This window comes from Rhinatrema bivittatum, chromosome 7, assembly GCF_901001135.1.
Source record: "Rhinatrema bivittatum chromosome 7, aRhiBiv1.1, whole genome shotgun sequence".
NCBI classification, from domain to species: Eukaryota; Metazoa; Chordata; class Amphibia; order Gymnophiona; family Rhinatrematidae; genus Rhinatrema; species Rhinatrema bivittatum.
This window is the reverse complement of record NC_042621.1, coordinates 229,902,861-229,925,114: the sequence shown is the minus strand read 5'-3', so window position 1 is coordinate 229,925,114 and position 22,254 is coordinate 229,902,861. Positions and strand designations below refer to the sequence as shown.

At 46.3% G+C, this 22,254-nt stretch overlaps 1 protein-coding gene across 4 annotated transcripts in view; it reads left to right on the top strand.

The window, feature by feature from the left end:
• The window catches only part of BLNK (B cell linker), a 307,813-nt gene that overhangs the window by 30,269 nt on the left and 255,290 nt on the right, over positions 1 to 22,254 (top strand). For 2 of the 4 annotated variants that reach the window (XM_029609959.1, XM_029609960.1), the window contains exon 2: positions 2,079 to 2,141. In XM_029609959.1, coding sequence (XP_029465819.1) covers positions 2,079 to 2,141 — 63 coding nt within the window. Of the gene's footprint in view, positions 1 to 2,078; positions 2,142 to 22,254 lie in introns of those variants that run through there. The other 2 variants (XM_029609964.1, XM_029609962.1) reach the window with 1 other exon arrangement.

Here is a 22,254-nt window from a genome sequence, read left to right as displayed (position 1 = left end):
TCCACAGAAGAAAATCATGCAAGAAAACACCTGTGCAAACATCAGTGTAGATATTTAGTCTAATTCTTACATTTTTCTCAAAAGAAATAAAGCGGACTGAATAAAGTTAGGAAAATTTTTCAACAAATAGGTATTTCAGTATTATATTTCTACGCCTTTACATAAAAAAAAAAATCAGGGCTGGGATAATAGATGTTTTACTCCCTTTTATGGAAAAGTTAGAATTTGTTTTCCGGTAAATGGCATTAAAATTATTATATGCTGCATACTGCCCACTAAATGTAAATGATGAGTGTGCAAAATACCCTCAACTAATGGTAAAGTAAGTGCCTACTGACTTCTATCTCAGCAACAAAGCATATTTATCCATTTGGCAATAGCTCAGATATAAATTAATTAAATGAATTTATAGACTCTGAGGTCCATATTCACTCATTGTCTGCATAGCAAAGTTAGGCCAATAAACTTATATAACTTTGGAGGTATATTCAATAGTGCAGCCACACTATGGATTATAGCCGGCTATCTTAAAATTAGCCAGCTAACTTTAACTGGCTAACTTTAGGACAGCTTTCTGACCTGACCAGACAATCTGGGTCATTTATCAAAATGCGTTAGAGCCTTATCACGTACGATCACGCCGTAATGCGTGCGATAAATACCGCAATGCAAAATGAGTATGAAAATTAAAAATTGAGTAATCGAATGGGCAGAGACTGGGTGGAGTAAATGGAAATGAGGGTCTGCTACCGTGGAATGCGATATAGTAACACACAGCAATGTGGGATTTAACGCCGAAAATAACTACATCTTTTTTTTGTGCAGTATGGTGAAAAAAACTATTTATCACGCTCCCACAGCCAATATCACAGATCACGGGTATTATCACAGCGATTAGTGCACACGAATAAAAGAGGAATTCAAATGGACACAACTACCAGGCCTTCCAATAAAAACACCTGGCCTAGCATCATAAAGCCATAATATGTGTGACAAGTTTAATTGTTGGGGGATACTAGATGCTTTGGGAGCTTGCTGCAGACAGCAACAAGAATAACAACAACAACTTCAAGAACAGGCAAGGGCAATTCCAAGCCTTCCTAGAGAAGTAACTGCACCGAAGGCAGAGCCACTGGCCCCACAGGGTCAGGGCCCAGTGCAGCGCCTAGCCTGCAGGCAGCAACGAAGGAGGAGATACAGGGAGTGCATCTTTCCTCCACGAGCATCCTTGCTGGGTATGCCAGAGGATTATATAGTTAGCAGGTATTGCCTGGAATTATATGAAGAAATCCGAGAGAATCTGGATCCCATCATGGAAAGGTCCCACACTGTGCCTGGCCTCACCAAACTGTTGGCCCCCCTGCATTTCATGGCAACCGGCTCCTTCCAAATGACAGTGGGAGTTGTGGGGAGAATGTCCCAAGCACTTTTTCCCGCTGTCTGGACCTGGTCATCACAGCAGTCTCTGACCACATGAATCGCTGCATAGAATTTCCTCAGGACAGGCAGGACTTGATGGACTTGAAGAGAGGCTTTTATGGCTTTGCAAACTTTCCCAATGATCTGAGAGCTATCGACTGCACTCATGTGGCCATCATTCCACCCCGTGACAGGGAGGAGATCTTCCGCAGCAGAAAGCTCATAAGAACATAAGAAAATGCCATACTGGGTCAGACCAAGGGTCCATCAAGCCCAGCATCCTGTTTCCAACAGTGGCCAATCCAGGCCATAAGAACCTGGCAAGTACCCAAACACTAAATCTATTCCATGTTACCATTGCTAATGAAACAGCATAAAATGTTTTTATTTACGGCACTTATATTCTGCTGTCTCAGTGACATAAAACCAAAACCAAATGATATCATGATACAAAACACAATTTTTTTCCATGCCCACCCCTACATTCTGAATGAGAAAAACCTGCCCTGCCCCAAAGCATCCCCCCTTTGAACTCAATTAAGCTGTAAGTTTTCAGCCCAGAATATTTGCAATGCATCCCTATTTTAGCAGCAAGCTCCAAAGACGGTGCTGGATTTTTCAGTTGCTAATGAATCTGTTTTGCCTTTTCCAATTTTTAGTTTGGAATGCATGAATGCAGTGCAGTGGTAGAGAAACTGGGAATAGACGGTGCAAGATTTTTGGTAAGTACTAAAAATCTCTTTGCTTACGTTACCAAATATTGCATTGGAAGGTTGAGAATAAATGCGGCATGCTATAACCAGTACAAGTTCTTCTTCCCAAAATGATGTTATCCAATTGCCATACTAATTAGATTCTGCCTTCACGGAGCACAAGCAAGGAAAACCTTGGGTGCAATTCCCCTCCAGCAGCCAAATTCCATGATGTTGTGGTAGCTGCTGTTGTATAAGGGGATATGCAAGCTGCTATTTGTAGCACTTTGGAAGAGGCAAAAAGTTTATTTGGATGAACCTGAAAAAAATATTTGGAACAAGGAGGAGGTGGAGCCATCCTCCATTCTTCCTTACTAGGCTCCACCTCCAGATCCTCCCCCCCAAAGGGTTATTTATCCATCTTATTACATGCGTTTTATTAGCATCCTTAATGGCTCTGCCTGGAAAAATGTACTCCTGCTCAAAGCAAGCATAAGTCCGGTCAGTCTTCTTAGTTCCTGTATAACACCCATTCTTTCCTACTGGAATAATTGTTGATTTTTTTAATTTCCTCCTATGGAAGATCCTTGTATCTTTAAAACACTGTAAATAAACATCTGCACCATAACTAAGTTGGTCCAGTCTTATCGTATTCCTGTAGCCACAGCAGGCCTGAATACTTTACAGTGTCTGTTCTTCTGTGTCAAATAATATATTCTTAGTTTGATACAATGTTTATTTAAATGCTATCATTTTAATTTTGTGTCTGTGATTTACCCTGTTTTTCACTGTTATCTATATATTGTCATGTGTTTACTTTGCCTATATACCATATATAATAAAGACCGATGTTTGAGAAATCTGATTTCCTAAATTTAGAAACCTAAGTTAAGCACTTAAGTTAAAAGCTTAAGTTTTCAGATGAAAATTCATATAAAATTTCAGCTCCTAAAATTTAGCTCCCTAAATTTAAGCCTGCTATTAATTTGCTTAGATTTGTAGACCTAATAGGTACCTAGTGCTGAAAATCAATGCTAAGCATTTAAACTTGTTTCTTTGCCCTAACTCTGCCCCAACAGCCATCCACTTTTTTGGCATCTATATGTAAAATCCTAAACTTAGTCATTCATCCCCAATAAATTTTCAAAAGCACCAGTTTAGGCTCCTTACCCAAAGTTAGGCACCTAAACTATTTGAAAATTGCCCTCATACAAGTATATATACATAGATACATAGACAGAGACATTTGTTTTTGTTGTTGTTCTTGGATTTGATCTGCCCGCGGCGATCTCCCCTTCAGCGGCTGCCGACCCGTGCGAAGGCCTGCGCAATCGGCGCCCAGACCCACCGGGGTAAGGCCTCTAAAAAGCGCACTTACCTCCGCTGGACCCGGGCCCGAGCACGCGGCTCCCTCCGACGTCCTCCGGCCGCCCCGACCGCCGTGAAGGCCCGCCCCCGGCCGACCAGCCAGCCAATCAACAGGGGCCCTGAGGCTCCTTAAAGTGCCTGCAGCCCCGGAGTTCCTCCTCTTCTGCCCGCGGCGATCTCCCCTTCAGCGGCTGCCGACCCGTGCGAAGGCCTGCGCAATCGGCGCCCAGACCCACCGGGGTAAGGCCTCTAAAAAGCGCACTTACCTCCGCTGGACCCGGGCCCGAGCACGCGGCTCCCTCCGACGTCCTCCGGCCGCCCCGACCGCCGTGAAGGCCCGCCCCCGGCCGACCAGCCAGCCAATCAACAGGGGCCCTGAGGCTCCTTAAAGTGCCTGCAGCCCCGGAGTTCCTCCTCTTCTGCCCGCGGCGATCTCCCCTTCAGCGGCTGCCGACCCGTGCGAAGGCCTGCGCAATCGGCGCCCAGACCCACCGGGGTAAGGCCTCTAAAAAGCGCACTTACCTCCGCTGGACCCGGGCCCGAGCACGCGGCTCCCACCGACGTCCTCCGGCCGCCCCGACCGCCGTGAAGGCCCGCCCCCGGCCGACCAGCCAGCCAATCAACAGGGGCCCTGAGGCTCCTTAAAGTGCCTGCAGCCCCGGAGTTCCTCCTCTTCTGCCCGCGGCGATCTCCCCTTCAGCGGCTGCCGACCCGTGCGAAGGCCTGCGCAATCGGCGCCCAGACCCACCGGGGTAAGGCCTCTAAAAAGCGCACTTACCTCCGCTGGACCCGGGCCCGAGCACGCGGCTCCCTCCGACGTCCTCCCGGCCGCCCCGACCGCCGTGAAGGCCCGCCCCCGGCCGACCAGCCAGCCAATCAACAGGGGCCCTGAGGCTCCTTAAAGTGCCTGCAGCTCCAGCGCCGCGCGCCGTGCGTCGCGCGCCGAAGGAGCGCGACAAAGGGGCCCGCCCCTTTGTGCGCCCCTTCGGGCAGCCCCTTCGGACTGCCCTCGAAGGACCCCGGAGCCACTACCCTGGTCCCTCCGTTCATCACTCTACAATCCCTTGGCCTTGAAGCAGCGCTGCCTGCTAGTCTGCTGCCAAGACCTACCTTGTTCCCAGAACCCTGGACAAGAAAAGACAAGGAAAGACGCTGATGCAGTGAAAGTGCCTCACAGCCACTACCAGCTTATAACCGGACTATCACCCTCACAGCTGTCGCCACCTGGTGAGCATTGCAATCTTCACCATTCTTTGCTCTACATACCTGTTACCAGATGTACATTATCTCACTGTATGTAACCTGCTGCACTGTATATCAAATAACTCCCCTACTGCACCCGTCTCCACCACCCTCCTCCTCTTCTCCTCCTTAACCCCTACTACACCACCCTACCTGACTGCTAGCGGTGCCAATATGGCTGCCTACGCAATCCCTCGCATCCACCACCCACTCTCCAGAATACCTCCCCCCCCTCTCCTCCCCCGCCACACCCCCCCTCTCCGCAAATCCCTCATCCCCATCCTTACCTCACCGCTTACACAATTCCTCGGCCTCACCACCCTCTCTATCATTCTTATCAACGCGCAATCCCTATCAAAAAAGACGCCAATCCTCAATGACCTGCTCACGGACTGCACACCAGACATCTGTGCAGTCACTGAAACATGGTTCAAAGACTCAGACACCGTCCATATAAACCAACTCCCAACCACCCTTTATGACATCTTCCCCATCCACTGACCCAAAAAAAAGAGGAGGTGGAATCCTCTTAGCAGCTAAAAAATTCCTCAACCTCAAACCCATCAGCATAGCCACTCCACCCAAACTTGAAATAGGTCTATTTAGGGCAGATGCCCTGCAAATCTGTCTTGTCTACGCCCCCCCCACCATCCTTGAGTCCGACCCGTCTCCCTTAATTGAATTTTTTGTAGAATGGATAAAAACTGACACCCCCTCCATCATCCTCGGAGATTTTAATCTCCACGTTGACTCTCTCCCCCCCACTGCATCCTGCGACACCTTCATTCAATCCCTCCTTGCCATAGGCTTCCGACAAATCATAGTAACCCCAACCCACAAAGCTGGCCATACGCTAGACCTGATGTTTATCAACTCTAGCTTCCAAACCACCACCACACCCACCTGCACCCCAGTGCCCTGGTCCGACCACTGCCTCATTGAAAGCCGACTCTCTGCCATGAGACCTCTTCCTAGTAACCATACACATCACACTACCATAATTTCCAGAAAAACTTGCCCCAGCGACAAACTTACAGATGCATTAGCCTCGTCCTTACCAAACCTAATCTGCTCTGACCCCGACACAGCCTTAGCGTCCTGGAATAGCCTTACAGAAGACATAGCCAATAAACTATGCCCCCTCTCTAAACGAGTCATAAACACCTCTGCGAAACCCTCCAAGCCCTGGTACACCCAAGAGCTAAAAATCCTAAAAAATAATCTCAGACAGAAAGAGAGAATATGGCGCAAGGACCCTACCCCGCAACACTCCTCTAGCTACAAAACAGCATTACACGAATACAGACTATCTACACTCAAACACAAACGTGACTTCTACTCAAAAAAAATCCATGACTATAAATTCAACCCCAAAGTGCTTTTCTCCTATGTCGCCAGCCTCACCACCCCCATCCCTCCTACCATACCAGACTCTGAGGCAGCCGCCAAATGTGAGGAACTGGCCATCTACTTCCAGAGTAAAATCGCCAACCTCCTCTCCAGATTTCCGTTCTCCAATCTCTGTGCCCCCACCACCCTTACTCCTATCCCCGCCTCATCCCAACCCACAATGGCCATTCTTGACTTCACTTCCTCTAAGGAAATCATTAGCCTCCTTTGTAAACTTAAGCCAGCTTCTCACCCTAGCGACACCATCCCCACCAAAGCGCTAATAGCCATCCCAAACAGCATAGCTAGAGCCATAGCAGACATTATCAACTGCTCCCTCACCCATGGGATGGTCCCAGACTCACTTAAGCACGCTGTCGTCAAACCCCTTCTTAAAAAACCCTCCCTAGACCCTAAAGACCCCTCCAATTTCCGCCCCATCTCCAACCTCCCTCTTATTTCCAAGCTAATGGAAAAAAGTTGTTAATTCGCAACTCATGGATTACCTTGAAGATCACGCTATCCTCCATGTTTCCCAATTTGGCTTCAGAAAACATTTTAATACCGAATCCCTACTCCTCTCCCTAGCCGACTACCTCCTCAGAGGTCTGGGCCAAGGCCACAGCTACCTCCTTGCCCTCCTTGACATTTCGGCGGCTTTTGATACCATCAGCCACCACCGCCTCCTGACACGGCTAGAAAGCATCGGCATCTCAGGAATAGCTCTCGCCTGGTTCAAATCCTATCTTTCAAACAGAAAGTTCTCTGTCAAAATTGGAAACAACCTCTCTGCTTCACACCCTTTACAACAAGGAGTCCCGCAAGGCTCATCTCTTTCCTCAACCCTCTTCAATATTTATATCACCCCCCCTCTGCCAGCTCCTCACTGACCTTAAACTCAAATTCTATCTCTATGCTGATGATGTTCAGATCATCATTCCCATTCATAGCTCTATATCTGACGCCCTGGAGCACTGGGAAAATTGCCTTGCAGCCATCAACTCCCTCCTCACCAACCTTCAGCTTGCCCTCAACGCAAACAAAACGGAACTCCTCCACATCTCCTCGCAACCGCCTGACCTCATACCTAATGACCCTAAACTTAACCTCCTCTCAGGTCAACCAGCTGTTAGGGACCTCGGAGTTCTCCTTGATCCCAACCTTAGCATGAAACCACAAATCAAATCTATCCTCAAAGCAGGCTTCTTCAAACTCAACGTTCTTAAGAAACTCCGACCCCTGCTGTACACCCAAGATCTCCGCACAGTGATCCAAGCCACCCTTACCTCCAAACTGGACTATTGTAATGCCCTCCTCCTAGGGCTCCCCTTATCTTCAATAAAACCCCTTCAACTTTTGCAAAACGCCACTGCAAGGCTCATTACCAACACACGCATACACGAACATATTACCCCTGTCCTCAAGGATCTACATTGGCTTCCCATCCTTTTCCGTATACACTACAAGACCCTGACCATAGTACACAAATCTATCCACACACACAACTCCAACTGGCTTGACCTCCCTTTCACTGCGCCCCTGTCCTCCCGAGCCACCAGATCTGCCAACAAAGGTAATCTACATGTACCGTCCTTGAAGGCAGCTCATCTCTCATCCACCCGTGACCGCTCCATATCCATTGCCGGCCCCGCCCTCTGGAACTCCCTACCCGTCCACTTGCGCCTTGAACCCTGCGCCATCAAATTCAAAAAGAAACTAAAAACATTCCTGTTCAACCAAGCCTACACAGAATAGACCCTCCCTTCCCTCTATTGCTCATACCCCCTAGGTGACCGCCCTTTTCCTTATATTAAGGAATCTAATCACAATGTACATTGTTGTCTTCTTGTTATGACCTCTTGTTGATTTCTTGTTGTTTAATCTATTTTCCCTACTGCTCTAGGTTAACCCCCTGCCCAGTTCGCCTCCCCTGTTGAAATGTACTTCTAAATCTTTTGTTAATATGTGAACCGGTATGATGTCCCCACTAATACCGGTATATAAAAGTTTCTAAATAAATAAATAAAAATAAACACAAGAGATTTTTTCTCTTTGTTTTGGATATCAGGTGGCCATGGTTTTGTCTTGCTCTGTGTAGTTTTTATATTTTTTATCCAGTTTTATCTGTCTTTTCTGTACTGGGGATTTGTCTATAATCCGGCTGGCACATGCTAAGGGTTCATAAAGTCATCATTTTACTGTAATAAAGAACAAAATTGAACTTACAAATTGACTCTCTTCTTCTGAATTGTTCAATCTATTCCCTTCTGCATTTATGGTGAGTAAATCACTGTTATTTTCAGTAAAAGTATCTAACTGCTCTTTGAAGTGCTGTATACTCCAACTTGCTTGACATACTGCAATGTTGCATATAGCGGAACATTGTTACACTTATCGTAATCAGCTCTTTTAACTACAATATGCAATATTATGACCTACTCCAAAGAGTTTAGAATGGAATGTTACTGGAAAATCCAATTTAGCTAGTGGAAATTGGTGCTATTTTGTTTAACTCTGCATTTTAAGTCTTTGCCACAATGAGGTCGATATTCACAAGGTTTTATTTGGCTAGGTTTGGGATTAGCAGGACAATCCTTGGAGTTTTAAATATCCTGCCTCTCTGAATGGCTAATCTTTAACTGGGTAAGTCATTATGCAGCTAAAAATTAGCTGGACAGAAAAATCAACAAGGCAGGGTCATTCTGGGACATGTCTTACATTAATCCAGCCAGTTAAAATTATACTGCTAACTCTATTGGAAAAATGGCAGGCTTATAATTAGCTGGATAACTAAAAAAAAAAAACAAACAAATAAACATAACATGCCAAATGAATGCCAGTCCTTCCCCCACCCCCTTTCAATCCTCTACCTTAAAAAAAGGTGTTGACCAAATTCCCAGCCCCTGATCCCCCAAAAGTGGTCCCTTAGGCTAAATATAAGAGGATAACATTCATACAAATGAGCGCAGTGGCCAATTCGCATGTATAGGGATGTGAGCAGGTATACACAAGTATTTTATAACCGATGCATATGATATAGGCGCATTTTATTAAATACGCATATCTCTACCTCACAACATGCACAACTATGTAAGCTTGCGCATGAATATGTGCAATGTATTGAAACAATATATATCAATGCATTGAATGAGTGTACTTTTTTCTATTATCAAAATATATGCAAGTATAATTTACACATGAAAGTAAAGTAGAACTTACTCATGTAAGTCCCAATTTAGATGCATAAGTTGGCCAGTTTTAAAACATGCACACGTAAATGAAGTTAACTAGTTTACCAATTAGTCAACTAATTTGTTGCGATCCTGCCCGCGAAGAGCGCGGGCAGGCTCTTACCTTCTCGCACCCAGTCGGGCCGCTGACGGGCCTGCCGCCGTCGCCGGGCTCCTCCCCGGCTGCCTCCGGTTCTGCATGGCAGGCTCGGGCCGCTGGGTGCTCTCCATGCGGCCGGCTTCTCCGCTGCCGCTCCTGCCTTCCTCCGACGTGCTGCAGCCGATGCCGGGGTCTTCAGCCGGCAGGGAGGCCGTCCCTGCCGGTGCCTGCAGTCCTTCTTCTGCTTCCTGCTTCTGTCTTCGCGGCTGGGAGCCGCTCCTGCAGCCTGCCACCTCTTCAGCCTCAGGGCAGGGCTGCTCCGCTGCCTGCCTGGCTTCCTCAGGCCTTTCACGTGGCTGAGGACGCCACCTGCGGATCCTGCTTCTCTTCTCTCCAGCTTCCTTAGGCGTGGGCGCGTGCCTCTCGTCTGTTCTTCAAGGGCCAGCCAGGTGTGGCTCTCTGCTGACCCCTCCCTGGGCGTTGTCCTCTTCAGCCCTACAAAAGGGCTCAGCATCCATTCCAGCTTTGCCTTCGCAAGGAGTTGGTCACTCCTGGGATCCTGCTGTCCTTAGCTCCAGGAGTCGTCCTTGTTCCAGCACTTCTTCAAGGTCCTGTGTTTCCTGTTCTTCGTTGGAGCTCCTCGTCTTGTCCAGATGTCCACCTGCTGTTCCTATAAGCTACGTTCCAGTCCAGATGTCCGCCTGTTGTTCATGTTCCAAGTATAAGGTCTGTCTCCTGATCCAGTATCCGTGTTCCAGTCCAGATGTTGTTTCTCCTGATCCTGTTGTCCGTGTTCCTCTTCAGTTGTCCTGAACCCCTGGCAAGCCATGTCGTGGTCCGCGACCAGCCCCACGGGTGGGCTGAGTAGGGCGCTTTATGATGCAAGCCTTGTACCTTGTTCCTGAGTCTTCTGAAAGCCTAGTACCTCATTCCTGAGTCTACGTCTGTTCCTGAGTCTACGTCTGTGCATCTAAGTACCTCGTTCCTGAGTCTATGTCTGTGCATCCAAGTACCTCCTTCCTGAGTCTACGTCTATTTCCGAGTCTACGTCTGTGCATCCTAGTACCTCGTTCTTGAAGTCTACATCTGTGCATCCAAGTACCTCGTCCCTGAGTCTCGTCTAAATCTCCATGTTCCGGTCTTCACTGCCCTGGCCTCCATCCGGCCTGCCGCTTCTTGCCATACCCTGCGGCAGGTCCGAAAGGGCTTGGAACGGTCGGAGGACTGTTCATAAGACCATCATTGCGTTGTTGGTCTTCCGAAGCGTGCAGGTCCGGAGGAGGGTCAGTATCTCCAGTCTTCAGTCCAGCCTCGCTCCTGTCCAGCCCATGCTCGGGCATGCCTCGCCTACCACGGCACCTCTTCAGAGTTCCTCTGAGGTCGAGCCGTGGCCCAAGAACACACACCTCTTGGTAAATGGGACCGCTCTCCTAGCGCTCCACAACACAATTCACCCAGTCCTTCTCCAGCTCATAGAGGTCTTCCTGGTTCTTCAAACTGTATTTCCCCTGTTCACCCAGACCTCCCATCCAGTCCATACTGCACAATAAACATGCTTAATATCACTTATGCCAGATAATTGGCAGCTATAAAATACTCTAGTATATTAGCTAAATACATACGTTTCTTTTCAAGTAGCAACTTATCAGGTGAATTTTCCAAAGCTTATACATGCAAAATCAAACATATATGACATGCCAGCATGCAATCTGTATTTTATAAAGGGGTCAGAAATACACATATATGAGCCTTCATGAGAAAAGTACATGCAAAAAGGGAGCGCATTAGGGGTATGTCGGAACGTTGTTTGCAAATACATGTGTAATGAGCTATTTCAAAAGCGACTTACGTGCAAACATCATCAGAACTATGCAAGTACATTTACTACTGCTCATTTATGCACACAGCTTAAAGCTTTCATTCTCTTTTGCCACTTGGTGTTTAGTGGGCTCACTTCTCCGGGTGAGTGGACATGGCAGCAAGCTAAGGGGTGGCAGTGAGTGTCTCTGGGACATACTGGGTGGGGGTGGGGGAGTGAATGTACCTAGGACTGACAGAGGGTGAGATTCCTTGGAGGTGAAACCATATCCACATTGACTCTCATGAGCTTATAGGTAGTCCTGTCACAACAGTTGAAGAGGGAGAGAGAACAGAGAAGGAGAAAGAGGTACCTCTTACAAAATGTATGTAGGTCTAGGGCACAGTTTTTGGATCTCTCAAAAGAGCAAGTCATGCACAGGTACAGATTCAAACCAAGAAATCATTCTGTACATATACAAGCAGTTAGAGTAGTACCTGCAACCTTCCACACACAGGGGCCATGCCTTGCCTGTACACATCAAGGTCACTACCACCCTGGCATTTTTGGCCATCAGCACCTTCCAGAAACCTCTAGGGGTCACAGCTGGAATAATCTAGTCTGCAGCATCCATGGGTATAGATCAGTTCCTGAAAGCCATTCTCAGAAAAACACACAGATATATCTTTCCCTTAGACCAGACAGCAACAGAAATAATGACTGTCTACTTAATTGCATGCTTCCCCTCTGTCTTAGGGGCTATCAATTGCATTCAGATCCCTATAAGAGCACCAAGGGATGATGAGGCCACCTACTGCAAATGCAAGGGCTTCCATTCCCTCAACATGCATTTAGTCTGCAATGCCAAGGACATCATCTTTCAACATCATGCCCAGATTTCCAGGATCCAGTCTTGATGCCTACATCCTCTCGCAGTCAGGAATTCATGGCTGCTCCCAAGAAACCCACATCACTGGGGGTTGGCTTCTAGGTAGGAATGCACTTACCACTACCATCACACAGCTACTAACCTCTTCTTTTGGTCTGTCTCATAATCTAGGTGGACCTACAACAATACCCCAGCAACATTAAAGGATAGCTAACTCTGTTCTTCTCTGTATTCTCCCCTACAGAGAATAGAGGATATCCACTCAAAACCTTGCTCATGATCCCACTAGCTAACCCACAGACCACTGTAGATATTCGCTACAACAGGGCCCACCAGCAGACAAGGGCACTCATTGAGAGAACCTTCAGCCTACTCAAAACTCATTTCCACTGCCTGTACAGATCAGGGGGAATGCCTTCCGCACAACCTCTCTAAGGTCTGTGAGATCTTTCTAACCTGCCACATGCTTCATAACCTGGCCAAAACAAGATCGTCCAGAGAGACTACAAGATCATCTAAATGAAGAGGAGGAGAAGGAGCAAGCTGCACACGATCAGAGTCAGGAGGAACTGCAGGAGATACATCATCAGACTCAACAGCAGGCTACACATGAAAGAAGCACACTGATGGAAAGATATTTTAGACAGTGAAGGTATATTTATTTATAGGGGGGTGCAAAGATTTTCTGCTATGAGTGGGCTAGAAATATTTTAAATAAATAAATAGAAGGTGAAGGTACATATATTTACATGGAGTGCTCAATGTGATGCTAAATAAATTCAAAGATTTCTTGGCTTCTTTGGCCGGCCTCTTTTTTGAGGTTGGGAAAGCTCTGTTGCCTTGGCCTGCTCAGTTGTATGGAGCAGCAGTTACTACCATAAGCAAGTTGCTGGGCAGGACTGGATGGACCATTTGGTCTTTATCTGCCATCATTACTATGTTACTTCTCAACATCAGGGTTCTATCACAACTTACGCTGCCCTCGGAGGGCCCAAGACCTGGACACAATAACTCATCAAAATAGCTGCTGGATGGGCTTGGTGGGCTCAGAGGCAGCTGTGAGGATGGGCTTTTAGCAGCGGTGGGCCTATCCTCCACTGCCACCTGTGGCATCTCCATCCAGGGTAGCGGTACTGCTATAGCTGGTGGGGGCTATGGCTGACAAGGGAGGCCATCCTCTGAAGAATCTCCCTCCATACAGCTGTCTGGGCTTCCAACTATTCATGAATGGCCCTTAGCCCAAGCTACACACCTGTTTCTTCTGCCACATATCCTGCATTTCTGCCCGAGGCCATGGATCTCCTCCATCACTTAAGCATTCAGTCCTTACATGCCGTTCTGCGCGTATATAATATATGCTCATATGAGCATATATGAGCATATATTATATACGCGCATACAGTTGCAGGGAGTACCCTGCTGGAGTACCCTGCAACTGTATGCGCGTATATAATATATGCTCATATATGCTCATGTAATATATCCTCATACTTCCACAATTGCTAATGTGCATTTTTTTTTTTTATATAAATGATACACGTATTTTATAACCTGCGCACACATATTTATACTACCCACATCTATGAGCTCGTGCACTTTTTTTTATTTATTTATCCTCCCTTTGCATAAGTGTTGGGCCCATCCTGGAATACCCTTAAGACCACGGGTGGGCAAGTCCGGTCCTCGAGGGCTGCAAACCAGTCGGATTTTCAGGATACCCCTAATGAATATGCATGAAATAGATTTGCATACAACTGAGGCAGTGGGTATGCAGGTCTCTCTCATGCATATTCATTAAGGATATCCTGAAACCCCGACTGGTTTCAGCCCTCGAGGACCGGAATTGCCCACCCCTGCCTTAGACCATCCTTTTTTTTTTTTTTTTTTTACATGCATATATCCTTGCATGAAGATGAAAATACGGGTATATTTTCAAACTTTTATAAAATACAGAATATATGAGTAGAGGCTACTTGTGCATATTTATGCTTATTTATGCTTAGCCCAAGCATACATACATGCACAAAGTTTTGAAAATGTATCCCATGTGTGATAGAACTGACAGTTTCTGGTTTTTTATTTAGTATTAATTTATTCACATCTTTCCAGGTGAAAAGACCAACGATTGGTTCCTTCACTGACAGCTGTCTAACTAACTGCCTAAACTTACACAGTTCCAGAAGGGGATTGATCCTTCCTTAGTCTTTTCACCTAGGGTGAAGTGAATAAATGAATATAATGGGCCAGATTTTAAAAGGGTTATGCGCGTAACCGGCCTTAAGCGCGCCAGGCCTATTTTGAAAAGGCCCGGTGACGTGTGTAAAGCCCCGGGACGCATGTAAGTCACAGGGCTTTACAAAAGGGGCGGTCCAGGGGCAGGGCGGGGTCAGAGGCCTCCGACACAGAGGCCATTGCCGCTGTGTCGGAGGATCGCTTGCAGGCAAGCTGCCGGCACATGCAAGGTGCACAATTGTGCAGCCCCTTGCGCGCGCCGACCCCTGATTTTATAACTTGCACGCGCAAGTTATAAAATCGGGTGTACATTTGCGCACGCCGGGTAGTGCGCGCACATGTAGGCCACGCGTGCTTCTTTTAAAATCTACCCCAATATGCCAGGTGCTGTCACTCTGTTGTAGTTAGTATTCAGCCCAGCTGGCCACTTTGGGAGTTTGGGATATGTGGATTTAGCCAACACATTTTTTGTTTTTTTTAAGGTAGAAGATAGAAATATTTTTTTGTTCAATATTTAAAAACCTGGTGAATAGCAAAGTTACCCAGATAACTTTATCTGGGTAATTTTAGCCAAGTATATGCAGCAAAGGGCGGATTTTCAGAGCCCTGCTCGCCTAAATCCGCCCAAAACCGGGCGGATTTAGGCGAGCAGGGCCCTGCGCGCCGGTAAGCCTATTTTACATAGGCCTACCGGCGCGCGCAGAGCCCCAGGACTCGCGTAAGTCCCGGGGTTCTCCGAGGGGGGCGTGTCGGGGGCGTGTCGGGGGCGGTCCCAGTCGTCGCGGCGTTTTCGGGGTGTGTCGGCAGCGTTTTGGGGCGCGTACGGGGGCGTGGCTACGGCCCGGGGCGGTCCGGGGGCGTGGCCGCGCCCTCCGTACCCGCCCCCAGGTCGCGGCCCGGCGCGCAGGAGGCCTGCTGGCGCGCGGGGATTTACGTCTCCCTCTGGGAGGCGTAAATCCCCTGACAAAGGTAAGGGGGGGGGGGGGTATAGACAGGGCCGGGCGGGTGGGTTAGGTAGAGGAAGGGAGGGGAAGGTGAGGGGAGGGTGTTAGAGGATTCCCTCCGAGGCCGCTCCGATTTCGGAGCGGCCTCGGAGGGAACGGGGGTAGGCTGCGCGGCTTGGCGCGCGCCGGCTATACAAAATCCATAGCCTTGCGCGCGCCGATCCAGGTTTTTTAGTAGATACGCTCGGCTCCGCGCGTATCTACTAAAATCCAGCGTACTTTTGTTTGCGCCTGAGCGCAAACAAAAGTAGGCCTATTCGCGCTCCTTTTAAAATCCGCCCCCAAGAGTTTTATCTGGATAAGTCCTGCTGAATAACGTGACCAAGGCTCCCATTCACCACACCACTGAGTGATTACCGACCTCTATGTGGTTTTCTGATTATTGTCTACATCTGTTGACTTGGTGAATTCTGCTTCGTTGGCCTATTTTTACAAGTTGCTGGGTGCCAAAACTTTTTTTGAACTTCCACAATATCTGACTGTATTTGTTTTCTCTTTAGCATGGTCATAAGACTTTTAATCTTGCCCTGACAGTGATGCAGCACTGCATTTGTGTATCATGTGGAACATTCAAGAGATGAAAGGATTATGCAGTATGCCTGATTTACTACATTTTTTTTCCACATAGACAGGGAATGGGGAAAAACAAAGCTTAGTAAATCAGGCCATAAACTAGCAAATATGTAATGCGGACATCTTTAGATATCTGTGAATATATGCATTTAATGTGATATTTTAGGAGGATATCTTAAGAGAAAATATGGCAGCAAACTATGGAATCAATTCTACCCTGCAGTTTTAATCACCATTAGGCACATAACGTCAGACGTTTAGATTTTCCCAAGCAACAATGGTCTTAAAAGGTTTTCTTCTGCAGCTATCCGGGACTCACCATGGCTTAAATAAAGGCCTTTGAGAAAAACAGCAGGCCACGGCCACAATAGACAATCCATTGCTGAATTATGTTAATATATTTGAACCTGCCCACAAGAGCTTACTCACCCACATACTTCTATAGGTTCTATTCACCCCACAGAGACCTCCATCTTGAATATATTTGAGCACATTTGTGATTTCCTCCATTTTTCACTGTTTGAATACATTTTCTTTTTTTTTTTTCCTTGAGCAGACATAAAGTTCACTGGGCCTCCCCATTTGCCTCACAGCTCCCATTATGTTCTATGGGAGAAAATTTGTTTTGAATTAATGTTTCTTTTTCTCACACACAAAATCACAGGAGTTGGGCCATGTCACCTTCTGTCTTTTTATTTTTTCATATTCAATTCCTAAGGAATCAGAGCGTCAGAACAGAGATCCTAAAGGGTGATATTTTAGTATCCTTTCTCCAGGTTTTAAAGCAACCATAGTGCTTTCTCTGCCAGAGACCACAGGGAAGGGCCCGGGAAAAATTGTATTCATTTTGTTTCATTTTTCTTAGGGGGAGGAGAGTTTCCATTGTGTTTTTAAATTTTACTTTGTTTTGTTATTTAAGCAGCTAAAATGTGTTTTTATGTGCATTCACATACATGCAGAAGATTGACTTTATGTACATACATACATGTTTAAGTGCATTAAAAAAATATGTGCATGAAGTAACACAACAAAATGAATGCACATTCATACTAGATGTTGTGGCATTTGCCTTTTTAAAAATGTTTTGCCCAACTCTACCTACTACATAAGCATTCTTGATAGTGTCTGGTGATCTGAAGGTGGCGACGCAGTGTGACAAGGCGATAACTAAAGTCAAAAGAATGCTGGGCTGCATAGAGAGGAATAAACAGTAGGAAAAAGGAGGTGATAGTCCCCTTGTACAGGTCCTTGGTGAGGCCTCACCTGGAATAGTCTGTTCAGTTCTGGAGATCGAATCTCAAAAAGAATAGAGACAGGATGGAGGCCTTCCAGAGAAGGGCAAACAAAATGGTGTGGGGTCTGTATCAGAAGACTTATGAGGAGAGGCTGAAGGATCTGAATATGTAAATCCTGGAAGAGAGGAGGTGCAGAGGAGATATGATGCAGGCCTTCAGATACCTGGAAGATTTTAACGATGCATGATCCTCATATCTTTTTCAATGAAAGGCATACAGTTGAACCAGCAGTCACGAAATGATCCAGGGGGGGGGGGGGGGGGGTACTACTCAGAACCAACATCAGGAGAGAGTGGTAGATGCCTGGAATTCCCTGCCAGAAGAGGTAGTGAAGATGAAAACAGTAAATTAATTTAAAAAGGCATGGAATAAACACTGTGGATCCCTAAAGACTGGAGGTGGAATGAAGAAAAATGGGCATGGGGTAACCTGCAAGGAGTGGCAGCTACTATCCCTAACATTTCTGGAGAAAACAGGTTATGATGATACAGTTTAGATTGTATGGAAAAGTGTTGCACATACTTACATAGAGCTCCATGTTTGGTGTTGGGAAAGAATGGTTTCTCACTCTGCACCAAAATTAGCAGCAGATATACTGTTTTTATTTCACTTTCCTTTGAATTGCCATATAAAGATACCTGTTCAGTCATTAGAAACAGTTTGAAAATAATGCACCTCTAGGGATATTTAGAAGAAAAATTGTTTCAGTTCATTCATTCGTTTTGTAGGCTACTTCATTTGTTTTATTAGTTTCAAACAAAAATGTGTGTGCTTGTTTTATTTGTTTTATTCATTCATTCATTTACCATTATAGTCAATAGGGGAAGCAATGTAGAATATCTTGGGCTCTCAAATTGGGATACTGTAATCATTTCTAATGAAACTGGTGGGTAGGTATCATCAGAAAGCTGAAAGTATACAAATGAATCAAGACTATGTCAATTCGATGCCAACAGTGGAATGAAGAGCCCAGGGATTTGCAATGGCAGGTGTTCTCCAAGGCTCCATCGGAAAAGCAAAGCCGGAAGTGTGTCCGTATCACCCTGTGAATGCAAAACTGGGGCAAAGGGCATCAACAACAGTGGCATGAATAGCCCCCAAAGCGGTATAAGAGAGGCAAAGCAGCACCAAGTGTGGCATGAATAGATCAAAGCACCATAAAGGGGGAACAAAACACCAAAAAAGAGGCCGAAAACCCCTTTTTCTGACAGAGGGTCAGAAAATTGAAAGAGTGACATGAAGATCCCACAGCATCATAACAGGCTCAAAGCAGCCACACAGAGAGTCAAGAACACCCCAAGACTCCAAAGGAGGAGCAAAGTGTGTTAAGGATCACCCCACCAGGGGGGCGGAGTTAGCAATCTGTTAAGGATCACCCCACCAGGGGGCGGAGTTAGCAATCTGTTAAGGATCACCCCACCAGGGGGTGGAGTTAGCAATCTGTTAAGGATCACCCCGCCAGGGGGGCAGAGTTAGCAATCTGTTATGAATTAGGCTGCTGAGTTAGCAATCTGCTAGTGCTCTGTTCCCCCAGAGGGAAGGAGTAGCAACTGTTATGCTTTGTTCCTGAAGAAAGATGAGCCAGCAACCTGTATGATCCGCACAGGGAGATAGCTATCTGATATGGATCAGCTTCCACAGAAAGAAGAGTAACACTTAGTAGAAATAGAGAATCCCTGGGCCAATGGCAGATGACAGCGCCCTCACGTGGAGATCATGAGAGGGACCACCAGTTAGGCTGGAGTATTGAGACAAACACAGATAGTTCTTTATTAGACTGGAAGTAGAACCACCAGAGGTGGCAGTAGTGAATTGATGCGCCCGGCAGGGCTGAAATCCCTCTGATACTGGAACTACGATCTCTGAGTTGCTGAGCTGTAAGGAGAGACTATAGGTAGTGAGTAGACAGGCTTTGCAGGGCATAACCAGAGGTAGATGATACACTCACAATTGTAGATATCTGTAATGTCTTCTTATGCAACAGAGAGTCTTCAATATTCAGGACCAGGAGCCGCAAGCGAGTACTGGTTCCTATAGGCAGTCTGAAATAGAACTCACAATAACTGTGTATGGGATGGCTTCTGGAATAGAAGAGAGGCTAGAAGAGATTTAGGAACATAGGCCCTCATAGAGTGAGTACCGGTTCCTATCTGTTAATCTGTAATAGTAATCCATAAGATATAGGGTATGCGATATCTTCTGAGGAAGAAGAGAGTCTGAGAAAGGTATTAGGAACATAGGCCCTTGTGGAGTGAGTACCAGTTCCTACCTGCAATCTGCAATGGTAACTCACGATCTCCACACCTGCGATAACATCTTAGACTGAAGGGAGCCTTAGAGATTAGGAACAAGGGCCCTCGTGGAGCGAGTACCGGTTCCTGTCTGTAATAGGACTCAAGGAGTCTTCTGAGTCTTCGGGAACGTAGGCCCTCAAGGAGTGGGTACCGGATCCCGTCCAACAATCTGAAATCAAGAAGAGAGAGAGCAGAGCCCCCGAGGAGTGGGTACTCCTGGTAAGTTTCAAAAGGCCGAGCAGTGGAGAAAGATTTCCCCTAGCTGACTCGGATCGTAGTTGCAAGTAGTGTGGACTGCCGAAGCAAGTCCCGATGGAGTTCCTTGCTAACTCGTTTGTAGTTAGAAAACAAAGACCTTTTAAATTGAAAACGGATGATGTCACTTCAGGGGGAGGCCCACGAGGTTTGCGCCTTGCTGGTCCAAAGTCTGAAGCGCGCACGCGCCCTTACATCATCAGGAACATGGCGGATCCGTAGCGTAAAGCAAGCCCGGGGATTCTGGGACCAAGAGGTGGGGAGAAGCCATGGCTGCATCTGTCCGTCTGAGCCGAAGGGAGTCACCACAAAAGTAGAGAGGGTGGAGCGAGGGTGAGAATAGTCACGAATGCAACAAAGTACATCAACAAAATTGGTAGAAAGCCCTAGGCCAGGCAAAGCCACAGGAAGTCCCTGGAGGAGGCTCATTGTCATTTCCAAAGGAGCTTTGGGATTGGAGCTAATCTTCACTGGAGGCTAATATGATACTGACTAGAGTCACCAAATGCTCTTTAGCCACTAGCTGTTTAAAATCCTATGATATAGGGAATCCAGGATATTAATCTTCTGAATCAATTTTTGCAAATACTGGCTTCATTACCTCAGAAGTAGTAATTATGGAGGATCAAGGTCTTAGTTATGGGTAGCACATTTCTGCAGCCCTTGCCTTTTGCTGTGGTATAATCCATTGAATGCTAAATAATGAATGAGGCCCATGATCATAGGAACCGTAAGGGAATGGAGTTTAAAAATGTCCAAGAGAGTATGAAATCATTAAAAATAACTGGATGTGTAAAGCATGAGATAGCCAGGGCAAGAGCAAGCGTCCGTAAGTACCATAAAGGAAGGGGATTTGGAAAGAACAAAGAAGATATCTGAAGCAGCAGGATAAGTATTCTAAGATACCAAGATTGGCTTGGAGCAGAGGTGACAGCAGTAATATTGGTGATTATTAAAAACTGAAATGGTAGGAGCAGAGCAAATCAGTGTAAAGAAAACCCATAAAATCCCCAAGATGTACCTCAAGGGCTGAGATTGAGGAAGACTACTAACAAATACTTGAGGAGTAGTACAGCAGGAGTGTAATGAAACAGATGACCAGGGCACAACCAAGTGTTGGCAAGTTCTATACAGGAAGGAGATTTGAAAATAAGGTTGAGGAAAGCAAGCGAGGGGGATGCCTATCTCAGTAGGAGGAATTTGGTTGATCCTACCAGTAGTATATGCTTCTGTTAAACTGTAAAGCTCAAGCAGTACTTATAGTGGCATGAAAGTCCCAAGGAGTGGTGCAGCATGCATGCAAAGCAATGGATAGCCAAGGTAAAACCAAGAGTTGGCAAGTACCACAAGGGAAAGAGATTTGGACAGAAGCTCAAAGACAGCCATAGTGGGGAATGTCTGTCTCAATAGTAGGCATATGATTGATCATACCAGCAGACTAGCATATATGTCTATCATACTATAAAGATTGAACCATGCATGTGTTATGTACACACGGCTAGTGCAGTGAAACCTTGGATGGTTCATTAAATCAGTTAAACTTCCATCTATTACTTATATAAGTGTGGTGATTGTAGAGCTAATACATTCTGACAAGCGCTGACCTCAAAGACAGAGCACAGGGAATCGCAAACATAAAGGTATCAAAGCCCCCAAAGCATACAGTGTGGGGAATGGCAGATAGCAGAAAAGAGTCTAAACCTCAAAAAGTGTGGAATGTGGTCCATTGAAACAGCACAAAGGCATCTAAACCCCATGGCGTGGCATATGATCCATCACAAACAGCCCAAAGGCATCTAAACCACCAAGGCATAGAGTGTGGAGAATCATAAACAGTACAAAGGCCTAGATGAATCTTAACAGCAAGAACCTGTGGGGTTGGAGGAAGAACTTGTATTTTTGTCTTTTTCCACTATTTTTCTGGGGTCAAAACACCCCAGTATAACCAACAAATAAGCACAGAGAACTCTGTTGACATCCAAATAGCAAACAACATAGATGCACCAAAACTCCCATGCTGGTATATCATATCCATGGCAGGTAGGCATATTAACAGCATGACCCCCCCAAGTTACTCTATCATGGGCATGGCAGATAGGCATAATAGTGGGAAGATCCCTAAGGTGGTATATAAGGGGCATGGCAGATAAGCAGAGCAGAAATAAGACCTTCAAGGTACTTTCAGTGAAAGGCAGATGTGATTTCAGAAGACCAGCTTTTCCATCAAGTCTGGCACCAGCTTTGAATGATGAGGACTTACAATGCTCCCTGCCATTGAGAAGACACATTCACTGGGCGCATCAATTGATGGGCAAGAAAGATAGCTCTAAGCCACCTTGGCTAGGTTGGGCCAGACTGTGGACTTGTGTATCTAGTATGCCAGTGCATCTGTGTTCATGTTCTCAATAGGCTCTGCAAGATAAGCATGTCACCAAAATTTGTGCTGGGATCTCCTTTGCTGAGGTGCGCTGAGG